The sequence below is a fragment of the Poecilia latipinna genome, unplaced genomic scaffold (genome assembly GCF_001443285.1).
Source record: "Poecilia latipinna isolate Pla-1442-1.1 unplaced genomic scaffold, P_latipinna-1.0 Scaffold12, whole genome shotgun sequence".
Taxonomy (NCBI): Eukaryota; Metazoa; Chordata; class Actinopteri; order Cyprinodontiformes; family Poeciliidae; genus Poecilia; species Poecilia latipinna.
Genome location: NW_015112628.1, coordinates 157,977 through 178,966, shown reverse-complemented (window position 1 = coordinate 178,966; position 20,990 = coordinate 157,977). Strand labels below are relative to the sequence as shown.

General features: G+C 40.5%; 2 protein-coding genes across 2 annotated transcripts; one reads left to right on the top strand and one right to left on the bottom strand.

Annotated features, from left to right (window-relative positions):
- Positions 1 to 151: 151 nt before the first annotated feature.
- Positions 152 to 10,799, top strand: LOC106946198 (protein crumbs homolog 1-like). Its single transcript, XM_015030387.1, has 8 exons — positions 152 to 339; positions 1,731 to 2,702; positions 5,637 to 6,187; positions 6,267 to 6,432; positions 7,614 to 8,529; positions 8,683 to 8,724; positions 8,816 to 8,938; positions 9,172 to 10,799. The coding sequence occupies exons 1-8, from the start codon at positions 291 to 293 to the stop codon at positions 9,422 to 9,424; spliced, it is 3,072 nt and encodes a 1,023-aa protein (XP_014885873.1). The 5' UTR covers positions 152 to 290; the 3' UTR covers positions 9,425 to 10,799.
- Positions 10,800 to 11,290: 491 nt separating this feature from the next.
- LOC106946243 (SUMO specific peptidase 5) lies at positions 11,291 to 18,596 on the bottom strand. The gene is made up of 10 exons (XM_015030448.1): positions 18,370 to 18,596; positions 15,640 to 16,563; positions 14,826 to 14,931; positions 14,597 to 14,744; positions 14,459 to 14,506; positions 14,138 to 14,215; positions 13,628 to 13,765; positions 13,394 to 13,477; positions 12,669 to 12,719; positions 11,291 to 11,766 (listed from the first exon to the last, which is right to left on the bottom strand). Exons 2-10 carry the CDS (start codon positions 16,382 to 16,384, stop codon positions 11,650 to 11,652), a joined length of 1,515 nt encoding a protein of 504 aa, XP_014885934.1. The 5' UTR covers positions 16,385 to 16,563; positions 18,370 to 18,596; the 3' UTR covers positions 11,291 to 11,649.
- Between the last annotated feature and the right edge of the window lie 2,394 nt (positions 18,597 to 20,990).

The following is a 20,990-nucleotide window of genomic DNA, read 5'->3' as shown; positions in this document are numbered from 1 at the left end:
CACATAACAGCACATTTTGGTTGTGTTTGACGCGTGGAGGTGCTGGAATTAGCCGGCTCCGATGCACCCCTCCCCTCTCCAACATGTTTAACATGTAAGACTACATAAGTGCATTAGCTTAATCTCTTCTATCTAACATGCAGCGATCCAAGCATTTCAGTTAACACACACATGCATTAAGGGAAGCAGTGGGGGAAGACGATGGAGCTCCACACACACGTGTTCTCCAGTAAGATCTAAAATGAAGATACTGGCCAACATTTAACAATCTGGAGGACTTGCAAAGGACAATGTTGAGATTCAACATGCGTGTGTGGATCCTTGTGTTGCTTTCTGCAGGTAATGTTAAATGATTTATGACCAGAGATTATTAATTATCAGTGGCATGTTTTTGCCTGAACAGGTGTGTCAGATTAAGGAAGTAGTAAATTGTTTCGTTTCATTGTCATTTGGCCTGAATTTGTATTTGTGTATTTTTGACTATGTACAAAAGTTTTGCAATGGGATCTTGTAGTGGTCTTGAGTTTGACTGGGCCCTTCAAAAATATGAATACCTGAACCTGGTAGTTGTAGTCCTGCTAGAATCTCTACCCCATTTTCTAGTCTTTTGCACCCTCTAATAGGTTTTCTCCCAGGATTGTATTTAGCTTTTGTCCTTCTTCCCAGTAACTCAGACGATCTTCCCTGCGTCTGGGAAAGACAAGCTTCCTTTCAGCACGAATGGTACACTCAAGGTGGACGAGACAAGACATTTTATATGAATGCTGAAAAGTTTCATTTTTTTTTATTGAGAGTATTGACTTCCGTGTTTGCTGTATCCACTACTTTGCTTTTGGGAAACCTTAAGCAATTTCCTACTTTCTTTCAACACTGATTTACCTCTTGACACTCCTTCATAAAGGCCAGTTTTTTGGATTGCACAACTTCTAGTTGTCCTGTGAACAGATTCTCTTTCCAGAGCTGAGGATCTCTGCAGAGTCTCTAGAGTGAATGTGGGCCTCTTGGCTGCTTCTCTGATGACTGCTCTTTCAGTTAAGGTGGCTGACCTTGGGAGGTTTACAGTTGTGCCATATTGTTTTGTTTTCTTAAGGTAACTGAGTGCACCAGATTTTTTATTTTTTTATTTTTTTAGCAGATTGAAGGAGGCTGAATAGAAATGCATGTCACTTCTTTTCAGATTTTGAATTGCAAAAACCATGGAAAATTATGAATACTGTTTATTCCACTTCACAATTAGGCACTTCTTTGTTTTGGTCTACCATAACATGTCAAAATAAAGTGCATTCACAAAGGGCTTCCATAGGTAGGACCTGATTTTACTGGACACCCACAAATTTCTGGTTTCTTTTCTTTTTTTTAGCAAATGAATGTTTTTCAAACATTGTACTTTATATAATTATAATAGGCCTATATGAGGTGAGTTGCATGCACATATTAAGATTATAAAAAAATACTCAAGTATTTGAAAATTGTGAAGTTAATGTAATTTTTGGGGGGAACAACATAGAGCTATAGAGGACATATTAAGCCTACCATAAATCAGTTTCTAGTTGATAGGACTACATATTAATATGCTGTAATTTGCATTAGTAAAATAATTTTTCTTTAATGGGTAGAACACGAAAACTGTCTCCAGCCCAGAAATCTACATCCGTGTAAATATGGTCTTGTTTGTATGAACATAGAGATTGATTTGTCTTTTGTTTTTTATTTTTTTTTTATTTCTCCAGGAACGCTTTACAGTGAAGACTTTGGTGGATGCGAACAGCAGCCGTGTCAAAATGGTGGACTATGTGAAAGCTACTCAGGAGGATTCCGTTGCCTTTGTTCGCAGCAGAGCCAAAATGGACGCCTGTATGGTGGAGAGAACTGTACAATTCCCCTTTCGGGCTGTGATGAAAGCCAGTGTGAGAATGGAGGAATATGTTCTCCCTCGTTTTCGAATAACAAACACACCTACTCGTGCATCTGCCTTCCAGGTTACACCGGTCCAAAATGCCAGACCTCCACCACATTCTCATTTGAGGCGCGGGGTTATATGTATATCGACACCAAGCAACTGGAACCAGAATCTTCCCTTAATGTGACCTTTAGCTTTAGAACAGAGAACCCAACAGGTACTCTTTTTCAGCGTAGAGTGGATAACTTGCTCCTCACCATCGAGCTGATGGATGGACAGCTGTGCCTCCTCAGCTTGAGAGATCAAGGCACCAGCACTCTGGTTCAAGAACTCCCAGAGTATTTGTCCAACAACAAGTGGCACACAGTTGAAGCATCTCTGGGTGGTGTGGTCAGTCTCATCAGGTTGCTCTGCAGTGAGGTGAGCTGCACCAAAGACTCAGGTGTCGAAGTCCAGCCGATGGATCAAGCTGCCGCTCTGCCGGAGCCCGGAGTTGTTCGACAAAGCCTCTTTGTTGGAGCCATTGGTTGGAACAGGGCTTCAGGTAGAGTCGAGGATGGAGCAGAGGATCCACCAGCCTTTCTGGGCTGCTTTAGGGATGTCTTAGTAGATTCACGACTGGTGCTGCCAGGTGACGTGCCAAAAGATTCAGACGTCCAGGCGAACATCGTAGCTGGATGCAGTGACAGAGACAAGTGTGAGGAGAGCCCATGTCAGAACAGAGGGCGGTGTGTGAGCCAGGGCTGGAGGAGGTACGCCTGTGAATGCCACAGGCCGTATGAAGGAGACGACTGTGCAGATGGTAAAATAAAACACACACACACACGCACACATGTTTGTGTGGCTATCTTTGTGGAGACTTTCCATTGACTTCCATTCATTTTTACAGCCTAAACCTTACCTTTACCCTTTTTCTAACCCTAACCAAAACTCAATTCATACCTTAGCTCTAAATCTGACCCCTGACCCAAAAACAGGGTTTCCCCTTGTGGGGACCAGGCTCCGGTCCCCACAAGGAGCAATTGGTCCCCACAACGTAGTATATGTCAGGAAAATCATCCCTACAAGGTATTACAAAGAAACACACGCACACACGCGCGCGCACGCACACACACACACACACACACACACACACACACACACACTCCACTCAGTGCCTTTCAATAGTCTTCACATCCTTTGAACTTTTCTGTTTGCTATCACATTACACCCACAACTTCTTATTCAGTTTATTGTTTAGGATTCTTAGGTGACAGAGCAGCACAAAGTAGTGAATAACTGCGGAAGGAAAATGACACATGGGTTAATACACATGTTATTTTCAATACAAATTTGAGATTCAGTGTTTTGTAGGACCATCTTTTTGGGGTATGTGTCTCTCAGCTTTACACATCTGGAGAGTGCCTGTGAATATAAACGTTCAAGCCTCACCAGAGATTCTCAATTGGACTTTGACTGAGCCATTCTAACATGTGAATATGCTTTGATCTAAATATTTTCATTGGATGTCGGGGCCTTAATTGTTCTCGTGGACAGATTCTTCAAACTTGAGGTCTGATTAGTGTTCCCCTTAATTTCTATTCAATTAAGTGCACTCCCACATCTTGGTGAGTACACCAAGATGGTGGATTAAAAACCATGTATGATTGTTCATACATGATTCCAATTCACTATTGTGTTCTCTTTATTATAGGGGACTGCAACTCCAGTCATTGGATGACATTGTGCTGCAGCTTTTGGATGCATCTGTACTCCAACGCACCTCAATCTAGTGAAAGGTTTTCAGACCTTTGCAAAACTTGCTGACATACCAAAGATTCAGGTGTGTTGGAGCGGTGATGCATCCACATTTTGCAGGACTGGAGTCGCAGAGTTCTGGTATCAAATACAATGGTTGTAATGAGACAAAACTTCAACTATTTCTACAAAACACAACACAATGTTCCAGTCAATTATTGAGGACTTTCATGTTGCCTATGGATTTAGTTTTTTATTTGACAGATCATTCATTTATTTTATTCATTTATTTGACGGTGTGTGCATGTGACTCCGGTATGCTCACCTTTAGTAATGACCCAACTGTAAGCAGAATTACCAGAGGCTGTTAAAGCAGGTAAAGGTTAAGTCCAGTCTTAGCAGGTGTCACATCAAGAAGTCTCAATGGATCGCTTTAAAGACAGCCGCTCACCGGGGTAAAGTTAGACAGCAAATTTTAAAGGAGCTTATTGGGTAAATGGAAATAGCCCAAAGTCCAGTCAAACAGATGTCAAATTAGAAACTATTTACCTACACCTGCAGCATGGATTAAAAAAACGTGGCTTTCACTAATTGACCGGGAATGCTCTCAGCTTGCCAGATCAGGGAGTCTTAAACGTCTGGAACACGCCGAGGTGTTTTCTTTAAAGGGCAAATTAAGAAATTTCATTATTATATGTGTGTCATTTCATTGTCAAACATAACTGTCAGCAAATTACCTGAGTGAAGCCATGAATAATGTCATCAGCAACTGATTGTTTTGTTTAGCTAACATACATCTTAAAATTTCTGAAAAGATTGGAATAAAAAGAAAAAAACACTTTAGAATCAACATTTTATAAAATTTTCAGCTGGATATTAAAATGAAGAAGGAATCGGCAATGGGACAACACCTACATGGAGAATTATAGCCATATGAACCACTCAGAGTGTTTTTATGTTCACACAATTGCACACAGATAGCAAGGCAACTTGGGGAAAAATGTGTTGCCCAATGGCACATCAACAAATGATAGGGAATGGAAGCTAGAACTGAACCCTACAACTCGTCCCACTGAGTCACAACCTATGGAATACAAGGACCTAGTACTTGGTGTGATCAAAGGGGCACGTTTGCTGCTTCCACATTTTCATCTATAAGTTAGATGGTGTTGACTAAGCAGACTTGGTGAATTGATCATTAGCAACAAGTGACCATCTCTTCAAAAGTAGGAGTTTAATCAGTTGATCTGGACAGTACAGGTAAGTGTTAACACGATAACCTTAGAAAGGCAACTGTAAATGCCCACCAATCTAGGATGGGGTACAGGGTGATTTCAAAAATGTCCATCATTTTACATCAAGATATTTTCCACAAGTGGAGAACATTCAGGACAGCTACCAAACTTTACAAAAATGGAGGTCCTCACAAATTCACCCCAATCTCATCAGAGAACCTGCAAATCAAATCCAAAGATTTTATCTTAGATTTAGGCTCTAGTTAGTATGCTGATGTTGAAAGCATAGTCAGACAATGACTGAGGTATGTCTTGTTTGAAAAAGCTACCAAGCCTCTCCTTGTTAACAAAAAAGAGTCACAAGAATTCTAGACTAATGTCCTTTGGACAAATCAGACCAAAGTAGAGATGGAAGCCAAACTGAGCAACTGAGTGTAAACGTGACCAACAAGTGTATTGGTGAGGTGCTGAAGACCACATAACAGCAAATCTGAACATCAGAGAAGCTTCTGCACAGCAAAGTAAGAGAGTGATAAATTCAGACAGGAAACAATTTCAAGGTATTGCTGCTAAAGTTGATCCAAGTTACACAACCACATAGCATGGCAGTTTTTAAAATCAGCAATAGAAGTTTGACATTTGTTGAGCATTTTAGCACCTGATACATACAACCCTGTAATTGAATGACAGTGTACTGTTTATCATTTATGCTTTGTATTGAGTTTCCTTTGATGCCTATTTATCTGTTCATTCCTTCATTACAGAGTACATCACTGGCAGGTTTGGAAACAAAGACCTTGAGAGTTACGCCATGTTCTCATTAGACAACAATCCGGGGGTTTCTGTAGTTATATCCATGTTCATTCGCACCAGACAGTCCAGTGGTCTGCTTCTCATCCTGGCCAATACCACCAGCCAGTATCTTCGCCTATTCCTGGTGGAGGGCAGGGTCAAAGTTCAGGTCAACAACTTTGAGACTCTTGTCAGTCAGAACACTGTCAACAATGGCCACTTCCACCTGGTCGCTGTGAAGCTGGAAGGAACTGCAGCCACTTTGTTCCTGTCAGCTCAAAGCCAGGGTTCTATGGCCATCAGGCGTGTCCAAACACATCCTGACGATTTGGTCTTTGTTGGAGGTCTACCAGATTCAAGGGCCTCGGCTTCATTTGGTGGCTACTTCAAGGGATGCGTCCAGGATCTGAGGATTAACAGTAAGCGCCTGCAGTTCTATCCAGTATCAACTCCTGTGGAGTCGTACAACCTGGAGAAGCTTGTGGGCGTATCAGAGGGATGCAGCAGTGACAACGCTTGTGCTGTAAGATAAAAGCCATGCTTGCGATGTCTGCGCAAAATGAACCAGCCTTGTAATCTCATTTCCGTCTTTCACACATCAGGCTAACCCTTGTCTCAATGGAGGGGAGTGTTACTCCATGTGGGATGATTTTATCTGCAGCTGTCCCCCCAACACAGCAGGGCAAAGGTGTGAGGAGGTGAAATGGTGTGAACTGTCTCCCTGCCCTGTTACAACCATCTGTCAGCCCCTCTCTCAAGGCTTTGAGTGTAAGTACCCTTTCCTCAAATATTACCTGTTACAACATAAGTGTTACAATGCAGGTACAAAGCTCAAGAAGTCTTAAGAATTATATTCCACGGGGTGCTGCGGTGGCACAGGGAGCACAACCCACATAATGAGGCCTTAGTCTTCGACGGGACTGTCGCAGGTTCAATTTCTGGTGACTTTTGCCGCATGTACTTCTTTCATTACCCACTTTCCTGTCAATTCACTATCAAATAAAAGTCACTAGAGGCAATACAACCCTTTTTAAAAAAAAATAAATTACATTACACATACAGCCAGAATTTCTATTCCTTATCCAAAGCAGGACTCATAGACTTATTAATTACCATGTGGCTAATTGCAGGAGGTAAGAGAGTTACCCATGCAGGATTCCCCTAAGACACGGTAATCCCTGGTCAGATTAGGTCTACTGGCACATGCTTGTGGTAGTATGTGATGACGAGATTTCTTGGTCACATGTTACTGATGAAAAAAGGAGGAAGGTGCTTCAGAAAATCTATTATAGCTCCTCATTTGGGTTTTGGGGATAAAGACTAATTTCTCTGAAAAATAACGAGCCTCTCTCATTACTTGTATAGTGCATACATGCTTTTGCATGGAACACCTTGGTATGTCTCATTGGTGTAATAAAAGTATAATTTGGCTATTTTTTGTTTTTTCAGTCAGGGTTTCGCAAGTCCAGTCCTCGAGACCCTCCATCCTAGCTAAATGGGCTGTTCTTGTATAGCACTTTATCAAGACCAGAGGATATCAAAGCATGTCACATTACATCCAGACATTAACTCATTCACAAAATGATGTGGCAAGTTACCGGATTGTGGTAACTTGCCACAATCCGGCAAGTTACTGGATTGTAGCTGCCCCAGGTCAGCTACAGTTGACCTGGGGCTGACCCTGCTTCAACACACCTGAATCAAACAGCTGAATTCTGTCACCAGAAGTAACTCAGCTCTGCACACGTCAGGTTGCGAGTCACTCATTTGATCTAAGTGTGTTAGAGAAGGGAGGCATCTAAAGTTTGCAATGTGGTAGCTCTCAATGACTGGACTTGGACACTCTGGTTTTGGTGTATCAGACTCAAGTGTTTCAACCAAATAAGGCATCATCAGCAATAATGATGATGATGCCTTTATTTACAGTGTTCTCTGTTTGCATGCCATAGGTTTGTCCAATGTGACGTTCCGGCTCGACAACAGCATTTTGTGGTATCACAGTAACAGGAAGATTAAGTCCAACCTCTCCAGTGTCTCCCTCAGCTTCCGCACTAGGCAGTCAGAGGCCGTTTTGCTTCATGCTCAGAGAGAGTCCAATCACATAACGGTCTCTCTCCTTGACTCTCATTTGGTTATGGAGTTTCTAGGTAGGGCTGATAATGACTCTCTGAAAGTGACAGCACAAAGCCTGGCTCCACTCAGTGATGGTGAGTGGCACTTTGTATCAATCAGCAAGGAGAGACAGATCCCAACATCCAGGTGGATTATGGATGTAGATGGACACCAAGAGTACATCAGTGTCTCCAGAGCAGCGGCTGGGGACTTTAACTTTCTCAGGGATGGAGCAGACATTTTCCTGGGTGGCCTAAGCCAGGAATCTGGACTGACCTTTTCAGGATGTCTAGGTCCAGTGGAGATTGGGGGTCTTCATTTACCATTCCATCTGGAGACAGAACTGAACCTCCCCAGACCTCAGGAGGAACAGTTTGTGAGGGGCAACAGCAATAATTCACCACAGTACGGATGCTGGGGTGCCACTGTGTGTGCTCCAAACCCATGCCAGAATGGGGGTATGTGCGACGACCTGTTCAACCACCATCGATGCACCTGCCCCTCTGAATGGACAGGATCACTATGCCAAGACCAGACAGACACCTGCAACTCCCACCCATGTGTATACGGTAACTGTACTAACCTCTCCGAGGGCTATAAGTGTGAGTGTGAGCTGGGCTTCACCGGTGAACAGTGCGAGGTAGAAATGGATATGTGTGAAAACAGCAGCTGCAACTATGGCGCCACCTGCCTGAAAGGCTTCCACAGCTACACGTGTCTGTGTCCTCGGAACATGACAGGACATTTCTGCGAGTAAGTTTTACGCAATGAATGTAAAACTGCCGTTTCACTGTTTCTAATTTTTCCATTTATGCTGATTTATAGAAAGACTCATGACAGTGGTATTTAAGCAATTGCTAAAACATTTTTACCAAGCTGTACTGACTCACAGCTTATCTCTTTCAGTGTTAAAATCCCTGAAACTCCGTGGTACATAGAGACAGATCCGTGAGTGCTTCTTCACACAAGATAAATGCTAAGGTTGCAAAGCCATCCAAGTACTAAAAGGGAAACTGACACTATATGTGCATCTGCCTAGACTTCCTCAGTTGCCTGCCTCTTTCTGCGTGGGCACAAGATGGAACTACAACTGCTTTAACGGAGGAAACTGTTCTGAAGCTGAGAACACCTGCTACTGCCTGCCTGGATTCACCGGTCAATGGTAGGACACGCAAAATGATGTTTGTCTTGGAACACTGAAGGAAAGCCGCTTAACCAAATAAAACTAAATTAATAAATTTTTCATACATATTTCTAAATACCTTTTGTTCTTTCAAAATGTTAGCAGACATCCTAAGTACTACTAAATGTCCTTATTTCCACATACATTATTTTCTGGTCAATCATGGTTAGTATGCATTTGTTTTTAAACAAATATTTTTTGTATCCTTTCAGGTGTGAGAAAGATATAGATGAATGTGCCTCAGACCCGTGTATGAACGGAGGCTTCTGCATCAACTACGTGAACAGCTTCGAGTGCGTGTGCGACATGAACTACTCTGGCGTGTACTGCCAAATGGACGTCAGCGACTTCTACATGTACCTGTTCTTAGGCCTGTGGCAGAACCTCTTCCAACTCGTGTCCTACCTCGTCATCCGCCTCGACGACGAGCCGGAGATCGAGTGGGGGTTCCACGTCAACGATTAGACGAAACCAAATGGACCAAACTTCATGTAGATGGTCAATCGTTTATATACACCCGTTCTTTTTGTAGATTTTGTTCATTATGTTTTTGGTTGAGGGATTATGTCTTTGGACAGTTGCTGTGATGCATAGCCGTATCGAGAAGAATTTGTTTTTGACAATCGATTACCTTCTCAAAAACTCAAATAATACCTGAACTACGACCTCAAATCCTAGAGGAGTTGAAAAGGAGGCTACGTGGTTGTAGAGAGGGAAGGAGGAAGTTCAAATCATCTATCATCGATCATATCCCCAACTCCAACATCTCTCTGCCCGGCTTTCCAACCCTAAGGCCAGACAGTCAAATGCATCGAGCTGCTTTGCTCATTAAGCTAGAGTACTAGCAAACAGAAGTGGCAAAAGCAAATGAGGTGGATGAGTAGTGCTTGTCAACAATTGCTTACGTCATCCAGCACAAGCTGATGTGGAATTTTGTCTCTGCTGTATGGATATTGATCTGTTAGCATGCCATGACAGTCTTGAGACCGTTATGCTGTCAGAGATCAATTCAGATTTGTTGCATGACTGACTGCTACCAGAGATCCTTCCTGCCCACATCATCACCATCCATGACAATATGTTGAAGATACCAGGATGATAGGAGTCACAACGTTTAAATTCCTTCTGAGATAAATATTTTTAAATTGAATTTTGAATTGAATATGAACTTCTAGTTCATGTGTACTGAGGTCAAAATTGTAATTCAATTCAAGAATAATATTATAAACATCAAAAACCTGCTAGGTCCAATCTTGAATTTATTTCTGTGGATGCAAGTTGTTTTTTCCCCCCCATGTCACCAGACAGGCTCTGTAAAATTCAACATTCTTTGAGTAATTTTTCTGCATTAAGTTAACTTAAGTTGAATTAAAAACACTCACTTTTTAAGTACATCATATTTCAGGACCCCAAATAGCCTTAGCTTCTTCAAATCCAGAGACAATGCTACAAAAGAAACATACTTACGTTTTACTTGCTTTTATTCTCTGTTCAATAATTATTACATTTGCTTTGCATAAACGCTGCCTCAAAGTGGCTCAAAGTTGACCATTTGTTCTTAGGGGTTTTGCAGCAGCGTCGTCCGGTTCCTTCGGTCTTTATCTTGTCAGAAACTCGTCCATTCCACGATTGCTAATACGGCTAGCTTAATAAGCAAAGCAGCTCGATGAGTTTGACTGTCAGCCAATCAGAGATGGGCATGGCAAAGAACATAAACTATTTCAATTTATATTTTATAATAATTGGAAAAACATTTGTTGTGAAGATTTAAAAATAATAAAAATTTTACTTAATTTCATTTTTTTTAGCTCGACTTGTTTTTCCTAATTTAGACTCCAGTTTTTAGCGCCTCCTGGAGGGCCTCCCACTTTGAAAAAACACTGTTGCAGTAAATTGAATTGCCCCTGTCCAGCACACAGGTTGGAGGAACTACTTCTTATTTGAATGTACACCTGTCATTTCCTTATGTCTGATTTGCACCCATACAAAATTGTTAAAAGCCTCTGACGATGCATGTTTTTTTTTCTGACTTGTTCACAAAGAACCTACATGTGAAACTAGCTTACAGTCTGTAATAGAAAAGTATTCTTCCATGTTTTCAGGTGTTCTTCAGGTCTGGTTCTCAGACAGAGAGCTCTGTGTGTGCCTTAAATGTCCACCTTGTGTCTGCTGTGGTCTGATGTTCAGAGACAGTCACACGTGAAGCAAGCACAACATATTCACATATAGCTATGTAAACTTGTATAAACTTCAGATTGTTCTATGTGAAATGTATACTGTATACCCAATATACAAGATGAAAACATCAAATAAAAGTGAAGTACATCCAAGTTGTTTGTAAAACTTTATCATTTTTTCTGGTTGAAACACAAAAGACTTAACCAAATGCATCTATTTAAACAATGATGGAAACAGAAAATAAAACCATAAAATTGCCAGTTTTAACAGTTGGATAGAAACAGAAAAGTCCGTGATAGACTGAGTAAGGCTTTTCTGGTGGACTTCAGAGATGCTTCTTACTTAAATTACACTTCTGGTTAAATAGCGATCACATAAATACAGCAGAGCAACAAGAGTTGTGGATTTGACAGTAGACCTGATGGATGGAAACCCTAACAGAGGGCCACCCTCAGACTGGTGAGGTTGCTCGTTTTAGAAATCCTTCAGAAGCTGCATGTACCATCGTCTCATCAGTCCAGTTCATGAAGCTCACAGTCACAGAGTTCCTTATAGATCCTCTTCCGTATGTTCGGGATGTCCTTTTGGGAAAACTGGAACGGTCTTGACAGAGACAGGCATCTAGAATACTGTTAAAAAAATTTAAAAAAAACATTGCGGTATTAAACTGAAACAAATAATAAATGTTTCACTTTTTTTGTGAAAGAGTGTTTAAGTAATGGGCTACAGAAGCACCAATTAACAACCTTAAAATTAAACAAATACGAGGAATAAAAAAAAATAATGAACACGTAAAGCAACAAAAAGTAACCAGAATGCTCTCTGAATGAGAAAAAACATTTTGGTAAGTTTTTTTCTTCTAAACTGGAAGAAAACAGAATAAAATTTATGACAAAAAGCAATAAAGAAAATGACTAAAATTTTTGTCGACTGCTGAAAGTGAGACTGAAATATTGTTGGGAGGTCCAATGAGATCCAAGTTTTAGAAAAAAAAAAAACTTACGGGAAACTTTATTGAAAAAAAAATCCAAATAAAGCTGCTTAAGGTAACAGAAATTCAACTATGTCTGTTCTGGATAATCCGACTTTAAATTCACTTCTTTCCAGACATAGTATTTTTTTGTAGATGCTTTCAACCAATGTCTTTTGGTGTGAACTGCAGGGAAAAAAAATTAGGACTCTTGACTGAAATTAAGAATGGAATTCAGGAAGATACCTTAATACAGAATATTTCTATAGCTAGCGACAAAGGTGAAACTATTTGTTTAGTTTTCCAAAAAAGAAAGAAAAAAGATTAATTATTGAGCCCCTCAGTTTGGATAAACTGGATTTCAAAGGGTTAAAAATTCTGAGAATTCTTTAATATTTAAGATGTATGACAAGGACAGAAAATAAAAAGTTGAGAAAAAAAACCAATAACAGTTGATATTTTTCACTTACTTTACATACTGTACTATTTTCCACTGTGACAGAAAATAGTCTTATGTAAAAAATAGAATTAAAAAGCATCAATTAGCAAAGCAAGACCTACCTCTAAGACAAAAACTCCGCAGTCGTTCTCGTTGGTCTGTTGTGGAATTTCCTGTGAAGAACAGCAGGGGGAGACAAAGCGTCAAGTAAAAAATGAGAATCTGCTCATTAGCTCATTAGCATTACCCTCACGGACCGAGTGAATCATAAGTTTTATATTTGGTCTCCAGCAATAGAGTCAGCTGTGTGGAGCAAAGATTTGTGAGCACATCCCTCTAGGCTGCTTGAACATGATACACATACATCCTGTTCAGTAATGCTGCACATTAATGACATTTTTATGCAGCTCCTTTCAAAAGATATTCTAAACCGTTTTCATATTTCTCACAATTTTATTTTACTCAATACAAATGCTAACCAACTAGTTTTAGATTGCTTCACTGCTTACTAATGTTTGGTCTGTCACATAAAATTATGATAAAATGCATAGAAGCTTGTAGTTGAAATGTGACAAAATGGAAAAAAATGTTTTAAAGGTGTGATTACTTCTGTGGGACAGTAACAGCAGCTAACTCAGTATTGCTCAAACAGGTTCCAACAGAGACACTCTTTGACAAGTCCAAGTCACACCACAAGTCTTTGAGGGCCAAGTCCAAGTCAGGTCTCAAGTCTTATTTTTGCGACTCCAATGTAACTCTAGTGAAAATGTCAAACTCAAGTTGGCCTCTCTGGTTCCATCATACATCTTGTGTTCACACATACAGAACCTGGTCCAGTTTCTCATACCTCTACAAATGACACCGTCCAGCCATCTTGAAATGAAGCTTGTTTCTTCTCTTTTGCTTCAGACATCAAATATTTCAAGATGTTCTGTTCAAAGCAAAGCAACACATCCAGATGAAGTCCAACTCAACTGACCCAAAATCCTACCAAGACATTCTTGTAAGAAGAAAATTTGTAAAACAAAACAAACAAATAAATAAATAAAATTAATTATAATAATAACAATAGCTTTATTACCCTTGCAACCTTCTGGAGTGAATGTCCTTGAGAATCGTAAAGGCAGATTTTCTTGGCGGAAATGTCGGCCGTAACCAGACACCAGTGGACCTCCAGGTGGATGGGCACCAGAAGAAGAGTCTTAGAAAATAAATCCACCTGAGACAGGAAGACTGTATCAATGGTTCTACTGGGATGGATTAGTTAGAAAATCTATTCTAAGTAATAGCCAGAACAACAACAAAAATCTAGTGTCTGTCAGGATATTTTACAACACTTCATGTTTCCTTCTGCTGGCTAGCTTTATGGAGATGCTGGTTTCATCCTCCAACAAACCACATTTCATCCTCAATGTGGTTTGTAGCTTCCTACTGCAGAGTCAGACGGCTGTCTGTCTTGTTTACATTTTTTTAATTTGCAGAATCCTCATTTTCTGTTTGCATCCCCAATCAATTAATATCACACATCTGACTTGGTGTTGGACGCTTCTTTAGTTTACTTGATGATAATCAGTTTTATGTTATAGCTAACCTGCTTCGTCCACCGCCTCACACCGTCATATCCTTTGGTCATGAGCTGCCGGTGGAAGAAACTGTTGAGAAAATGGACCTTCAAGGGGAGACAAAAACAAAAAAACATGCTGAAATTAATCAGAAACAAAGACTGGAAAATGTATTTGGTAATAAGTTAAAAGAATTACAGGTATTTTATCTGAATTACATTCTATATATGGACCAATCACCTAAAGGTGTAGAAAATATCCTCCTACCATACAATATTTTTGATTGATTTATGTGTAATTGTTCAATAAAATCAATCTTTTGGCATAATGGTGATTGTAACGTAGGTTACCTTGTGATTGGACGACTCCATGATCAACTCTCCGTACATGTTCATGACCTGCAGTTCAGCCCAAAACACATTGGTTTAGCACAGCTCAACACACACTCTACACAACAAACCGAAGGTGTTGTGTTGTTCGGCACCAACCTGGTCATTGAGCCAGTGCTCATTCGCCAACGTCAACAAGTCCTCCAGAGTCAGTATGTGTTTTTTGTAGACGACTCGGAAAGACAAGACAGATTCCTGGATGATCGCGGTTCGGTATTTGTCCACTTTAGAGAAGATGGTGCTTTTCCTGAGGAGGTAGAAACAAGCTGACTTTAGGGTCTCATCCAGCAACATGACGCAGCTACTTTGGGTTGGCTCAAGCCTTCACCTGTCACTAAAATCAGAGTTGAACTTTCTCTTCAGATGCCTCAAAACGTCACTCTTATGAAGCGGAATGAAGCTTCCGTATCGCCTGTAGAAGACTTCCAAGAAGTCTGGAAGAAAAAAAAAAAAAGGAAAAGCTGTGAGGAACAGACATTCTAAACATTTTGTCATCAAAAACCTTCATGCATTTGATCAGGATTCTATATGAACATTTTTTTAAAGTGTGCAAAAATGTTGCACTAATTTGATCTGCACGATACGTTACAAAAATCAAATTATAGCAATATAAGTAATATCCATAAAAGGACTGTTTGGAATGCAAAGTATGTCTGAATTTTCACTTTGGATGCCACCAATATATACAGCGAGTTGTTGGGTGGAGCAGTGAGGAAAACATGGATTTATTACATAAAACATAAATGCTACAGAATTATTTCTACCATATTGAACAATAACATAATTGCACGATTTTCTAATATCCTGGAGTCATATTCTAAATATTCAGTCCAGCTCATTTTTAGTATTTTTTATATAGTCAGCAAAAGTATCCACAGCTGCTGCTGCTTCTGCTGTGAAAACAAAATTCTCCTCTGGTACACTGATTGTTACCGTGGGGATTTATGTACTCTTTTTGGTTACCTAGCAACAACCTCTTGAGTAACTTGCGCATGAGCTGTTTCATGTTCGACTCCAGTTTGGCAGCGTTTCAGATATTTAAAATTTAAAACAAATACGGATCAATAATTATCGATATCTTCGATATATTGTGATACGTTTTTCCGGCGTATCGCCCATCCCTCAGGGGACGGTGAACTGACCTTGGATCTCCCTGGTCAGAGTGTCAGCGTTGGCTTCATTCACACAGGATGTTGTCTTTTCACTCTCGCTCCGCTGGAGATCAGGACTGTGTTCTAATGAACCCATCTGTGACCTGAGCGGTGCGGTATCGTCGGCGCCCTGCAGAGGTCGCAAGGTGTGGGAAAGTTCTAGAGGGTGAAGAAGGCCCTTGGGTCGTCCAGAAGGTTCAACGCTGTCGGGCAGCGATGCTGCTGTCGGTGAGGTCTGACTGACGCTGCCTGCATCAGACGAACCTGAAACCCTTTCTGATTGGCTCCAGCTGCCCAGCCCGTTCTGACGGACTTCTCCAGAACCCCCAGCATCTGGACCGAGACGGGTTTTTATGGATTCTGGGGATTTTACTTCCGAGTTGTTGTTGTTCTCTAACAAAAGTGTTTTCTGTGATTTCAAATGAAGTTCAGTGTCTGTGGCTGTACGGACCCCGGAGCCGCACCGCCGCCGTCGCGTCCGGACCTTCCAGAAGCGGCACTTCTTGCTGCGCTTCCTCCACAGCCAGAACTGCAGCTTATAGTACAACCGTCTCTTATCCCGCCAAGACAGATGGGACACGCCCTTGACGGACGACATGAACGCCCGTCTCCAGGACAGGCTCCTTGGCTTCCTCCAGCGGCTCCGCGTTTGCTCCATCTGGCAGAGGCCGATGCACGTGGACTCACATGTGAGCGCACAGCTGTGGGAAGCCTTCTGTTTGACAGAGCGACACATGTGAGGAGGGGCAGCGGCCGAGCTGGACCCCCTGGCTTCCTGTTTGGAACAGACGGACTCCCGGCGTTTCACACCATGGTCCAGACGCCCTTCGCTAGATCAAGCGGCAAATCTCAGGGAGAATGCGGACGCTGTTTGCCGAAGTAACGCAAGTGTCTTCATGGGTGTCCACGCCAACTCTGCAACAGAGAAGCATCAGTTCAGCACAAACATCAAACATATTTCTGCTTTTTTTTTTTAATTGATGCACCAATATAAAAAGTTGAGTCCATATCAATACTGCTGTTATAGCCAATATTTACTAATAGTATGCATATGTTTTACTACCCCTTCAATCAACTGCCCTTTCCAATCTCCATTCCCCTTCCAGAAACAAACAGCAACAAGATGGAAATAAATATCGACTGTTCACTCAGTTTTATTTATCGGCTTGATACCGATATGCTATCAAATTACCAACATCGGCGGATACGGATTTTAGTGCTGATATATCGTGCATCGTGCAAAGTTAAGTCAGCAGCATTATGTGTTTTCCAGCACATCATTGTTATAAAGCTATAATATAAATATAAATATGACTTGAAAAAATAATTTGGCTTCGTGATTTAACCCCTAGTCTCTAACTTACAAAAAAAACTCTGCCTTCATGAAGTCATCAAAACATCGCTCCTCTATTAACCCTTTCGCAATGTTTTTAACCAGTACTAAGTAGCAGCTTGTATAATGTTTGCTAACTGATGCTGGCTAGTCTGAAGGAACTGAGTGTGGGAGTGGTGGGGGAGGGCTGCTCTGTGAAGAAAAAGCTCAGGAGCTTGAAAACTCCTGACACCAATGACTAGCAACAGAAATCATGTGGGATGTTTTGCTCCTCATTGGACTTAATTAGGATTTTTAATTGGGACTGAATCAAAGTAGTGCCAAGGTGTAAAAAAAATCCTGTGTTTCCACTTTTTTATTTATTTATTTTTAGCCTGATCATTGCCTTCTTATACAATTTTGCTTGATTCTCATCTTCCTTCACTCTTCAGTCTGGGTTTTCTCCCATTTAAGTGGATTTCTCCAGTTGAATTTCTATAGGGTCAATCAGCAAACAGAAGGACAAGTTGGGAACGATGACGTCAAATTTATGTTTTAGACTTGTGTTCTGCCTGTAGTTTTGGCAATAGCAGTTGAAGAAGTGGACAAAACACTTTTCTTCAGCAGGTCAGTCTCGAAAGGAAACCTGTCAGAGGCTGCAAGACCAGAAAGACTGGTTCACCATTATCATACAAGTTAGAGTGAGCACAGTGAAATGGTTTACATTCAAAGCACATTAATGAGTTAGAATGGTCCAGTCAAAGTACAAAACTAAATTCAATTAGAAATCTGTGGCAGGACTGGAACACTTGTGTTCAGAATCACTCTCCATCCAACTGGACAAAATTGAGATATTTTGCAAAGAATTTTGAATTTTTTGCAAAGAATATTTTTGCAAACATGCATAGCTGTTTTTTTAACATTAAAAGTATTTTTATTGTGTGCTTAGTTGCTTTTTAAAAACAACTTGTTTATAAGCATTTCTTTTCATTTACTTTGCTGCTAATATTCATGGTTAACCCATAGACTCTCTCTACAATTTAACAAATATGTTATTAAACTGAATTATCACTGTAAAACTGGGTGCTACTTTCTGTGAGGAACCTATCCTTCACATGAGATACTTCTGCCTCACAGCGTTAAAAAGCCTGAGCTCTACGCGAGGCTCTGCATGGCATTGTGGGAGCCCACGTGTCCAGTATTAGACCCACGCAGGAGCACAAACACACGGACCTCCGACGCTTTGCTAACATTTGCTTTTCCTCCAGGTTGTCAGCCTGGTCCGGCCTCAGCTTGGCACGTGTTACCAAGCAGAGTCCCCGGCGGAGCAGCTAGCCGCAGAGCTAGGTTCCCTTGGCACAGCAGCAGAACATGGGGCTTCTGACGAAGCTTCCTACAGTCGGCCTTACCTGCATTTCCTCCGCTTGATTTGATGAAACCTCCGCTCGGTGAGAGTTCTGGGCCCGCAGTACGTCTCACAGTAGAACTGCGCGGAAAGTTAGTAGTTTAAGCTGTTACATATCAAATTAAACGAGATGAGCCAATGACGAAAGTAGCAACAAGAGTCTCCACATTGGGAGTCGCATACAAAATGCGTCATTCCTGTGTTAGCCAATCAGAAACGACCAGTTCAATAACAAGACAAGACTGAGCGATAGATAGATAGATAGATAGATAGATAGATAGATAGATAGATAGATAGATAGATAGATAGATAGATAGATAGATAGATAAGGGGATGTGTCATCTAAATAACTTCATTCTTAATACGCACAGACACATCACATATCCTATTAAGTAATATAGGATATGTTACCTAATAGGGTATTATATTTTTATTCATTATTCAGCAATTATTATATTCATCATCAGATAATATATTATGACTTTATTACCAGATAAAATTTTTCATCTCAAACTTCTCTTGATTGTAAGAAAATATATATCTTACATTAATCACATCTAATTTTATTTTGTTCCCACAGTTCTTATATTTTGTTTGCAGCAGTTCTGTTCATCTTTTTCTTGTCAGAAACTTTTCCATTTCTTGCTTATTATTCTAACTTGAGGAGCAAAGCAGCTTGATGAATTTGACTGGCAGCCCAGCAGAAAATTGGCATCAGAAATAACATTTGTTAAATCAATTATTATAATTCATATTTTATAATAAAAAAGAAGAAAAACTAAAACAAAAATTATGATTAAGATTTTAAGATTAAAAGATTTACGGGGCTCAATTTTTTTTGTATTTTTGCCTTTTGTTTTTCATCTTCCCTCAAACTTTCTGAGGCTCCCACAGCGCCCTCTAGTGGTCCCTGAAATAAAACAGACTACTTTCAGTAATTGTTTTTTTGGGGGGGGGCGCGTCAAACATTCAATTGATTTCGGGGTTTTTTTTTATATTTTAAAATAAAAAGGGGAAGAAAATCTTCCTCATTTATACGCTGAAAACATTGTTTGGTGATTTTTTTTATTTATTTATTTTTTTTACTTTTTAACTCATTTATAGATAAGTCTATTATGTTTTTTTTTCTTTTTAAGTTTTTTAGGAAATCATTTTGATTTTTCAGAAGGTGTTAAAATGTTCATCCATTTTGAATCAGACCAGACCAGATTTTCACAGATTTGACATCTTGTATTTTTTCTTCCCCAGACCAGTTCTCTTCTCCTTCTGGACCTCCCTTTGACTTTCTGTGCAGCTGTTCAGCTGGGCAGCCCTGCTTCAAAACAGCAGATGCTCAGATGTGTCTGCTGCTTTAACCTTGTAGAGCTTTGGATGTAGACTTTAATCTGACGTGGCGTTCACTGTCCTTCCTGAGGTAGGCTACATTTATACAAATGTCAAGGATTTATATATCTCCAAATCAATACTTCCTTTGGAGAAAGCAGATCACAATTTTGCTTTCCCCTGCTCTGAATATAAATCCCTTGTCCAGAGACTATCTGTAAGGAAAATGACTGTGAGGAAGTGGTCACAGGAAGCTGAAGAAGCTCTTCGAGCTGCATCTCAAAGGCAGTGCGAGGCCCACCCAGGTGTTTGGCACAGCTGAATGTTTGCCTCAGGAGAATAAAGCATTTCTCAAACATGCGTGAAAGAATCAAAGCAACACTCAAGTTAATGACATAACATGATTTTACATAATACTGTCCCTTCAGAAACTCCATTTTAAGTTTACTTGTGTTGTCTATGATTAATCTTTAAGTTGGTTTGATGTTCTGAAACAATGAAGTGTGTAAAAACACTCAAAAGAAATGGAAATCAGTGGATAAATGCATGTCCCAATACAAACATTATAATTTTAGATTTCCCACTCTGTCCAAAGATTGTTTTTCTCATGCGTTTGTACCAAAATATTCTCTTAAGTTGACAACTTTGAGATGGCCTCCTTTACTAGCAGTTTGCCTGTGTGAGGAAAACGCTGGAATTTTACCAGGAAAAGTCAGATCAGTACCTCTGTTTGCTCCTGACCTGGAGTGATACTTGTGTGTTGTGCAGATGGTCTTATACAAAACAAATATCCAGGACGGCAGCGGTGAGTGTCACTGGCCCTCAAATATGCCCCCTGCCATTGACAAACATCCTCTTCTGAAGAGTTCAGTCGCTGATCTGAGGGGCCCCGCTTTGTAAGGCTCCTCTCTGACCTCGGTGGAGACAGGCAGCTGGTTACACAATAGGACTGTTTGAGCATGGAACCAAGATAAAATCACTGAAAATGAGTTAATGCATCACTATGGAGGATTGACTAATGCAGAATGTAACGTAAAATTCTCAAAGTCATTATTTCGTCATTAAATCAGTACACATTACTTGTATTTTCATTATATATTTGGAAATGAATACTGGGCCACCACACCGACGTTTGTAAGGAAAGCCTGTAATGACCGACTTCCTGATTCAAAATGTATCAATGTGAGGTCTGATGAAAATGAATAGAAGAGATCGTATTACTCTATTTTATCTTCTGTCAATTGATGCCTTTTAGATCCAGAATGCAAGTCGCCGAGATTAAAGCGCCTGCAGATCAATGTC

What these genes read in the sequence shown, in the direction of transcription:
- LOC106946198 (XM_015030387.1), top strand. Translation starts at nt 291, where the DNA reads ATGTTGAGATTCAACATGCGTGTGTGGATCCTTGTGTTGCTTTCTGCA. An exon ending in CCTCTCTCAAGGCTTTGAGT is followed by an intron (nt 6,433 to 7,613) that starts GTAAGTACCCTT and finishes TGCATGCCATAG; the next exon opens with GTTTGTCCAATGTGACGTTC. An exon ending in ATGACAGGACATTTCTGCGA is followed by an intron (nt 8,530 to 8,682) that starts GTAAGTTTTACG and finishes TATCTCTTTCAG; the next exon opens with TGTTAAAATCCCTGAAACTC.
- LOC106946243 (XM_015030448.1), bottom strand. Translation starts at nt 16,384, where the DNA reads ATGTGTCGCTCTGTCAAACAGAAGGCTTCCCACAGCTGTGCGCTCACA. An exon ending in TCTGACCAGGGAGATCCAAG is followed by an intron (nt 14,932 to 15,639) that starts GTCAGTTCACCG and finishes TTTTTCTTCCAG; the next exon opens with ACTTCTTGGAAGTCTTCTAC. An exon ending in CACTCCAGAAGGTTGCAAGG is followed by an intron (nt 13,478 to 13,627) that starts GTAATAAAGCTA and finishes TGCTTTGAACAG; the next exon opens with AACATCTTGAAATATTTGAT.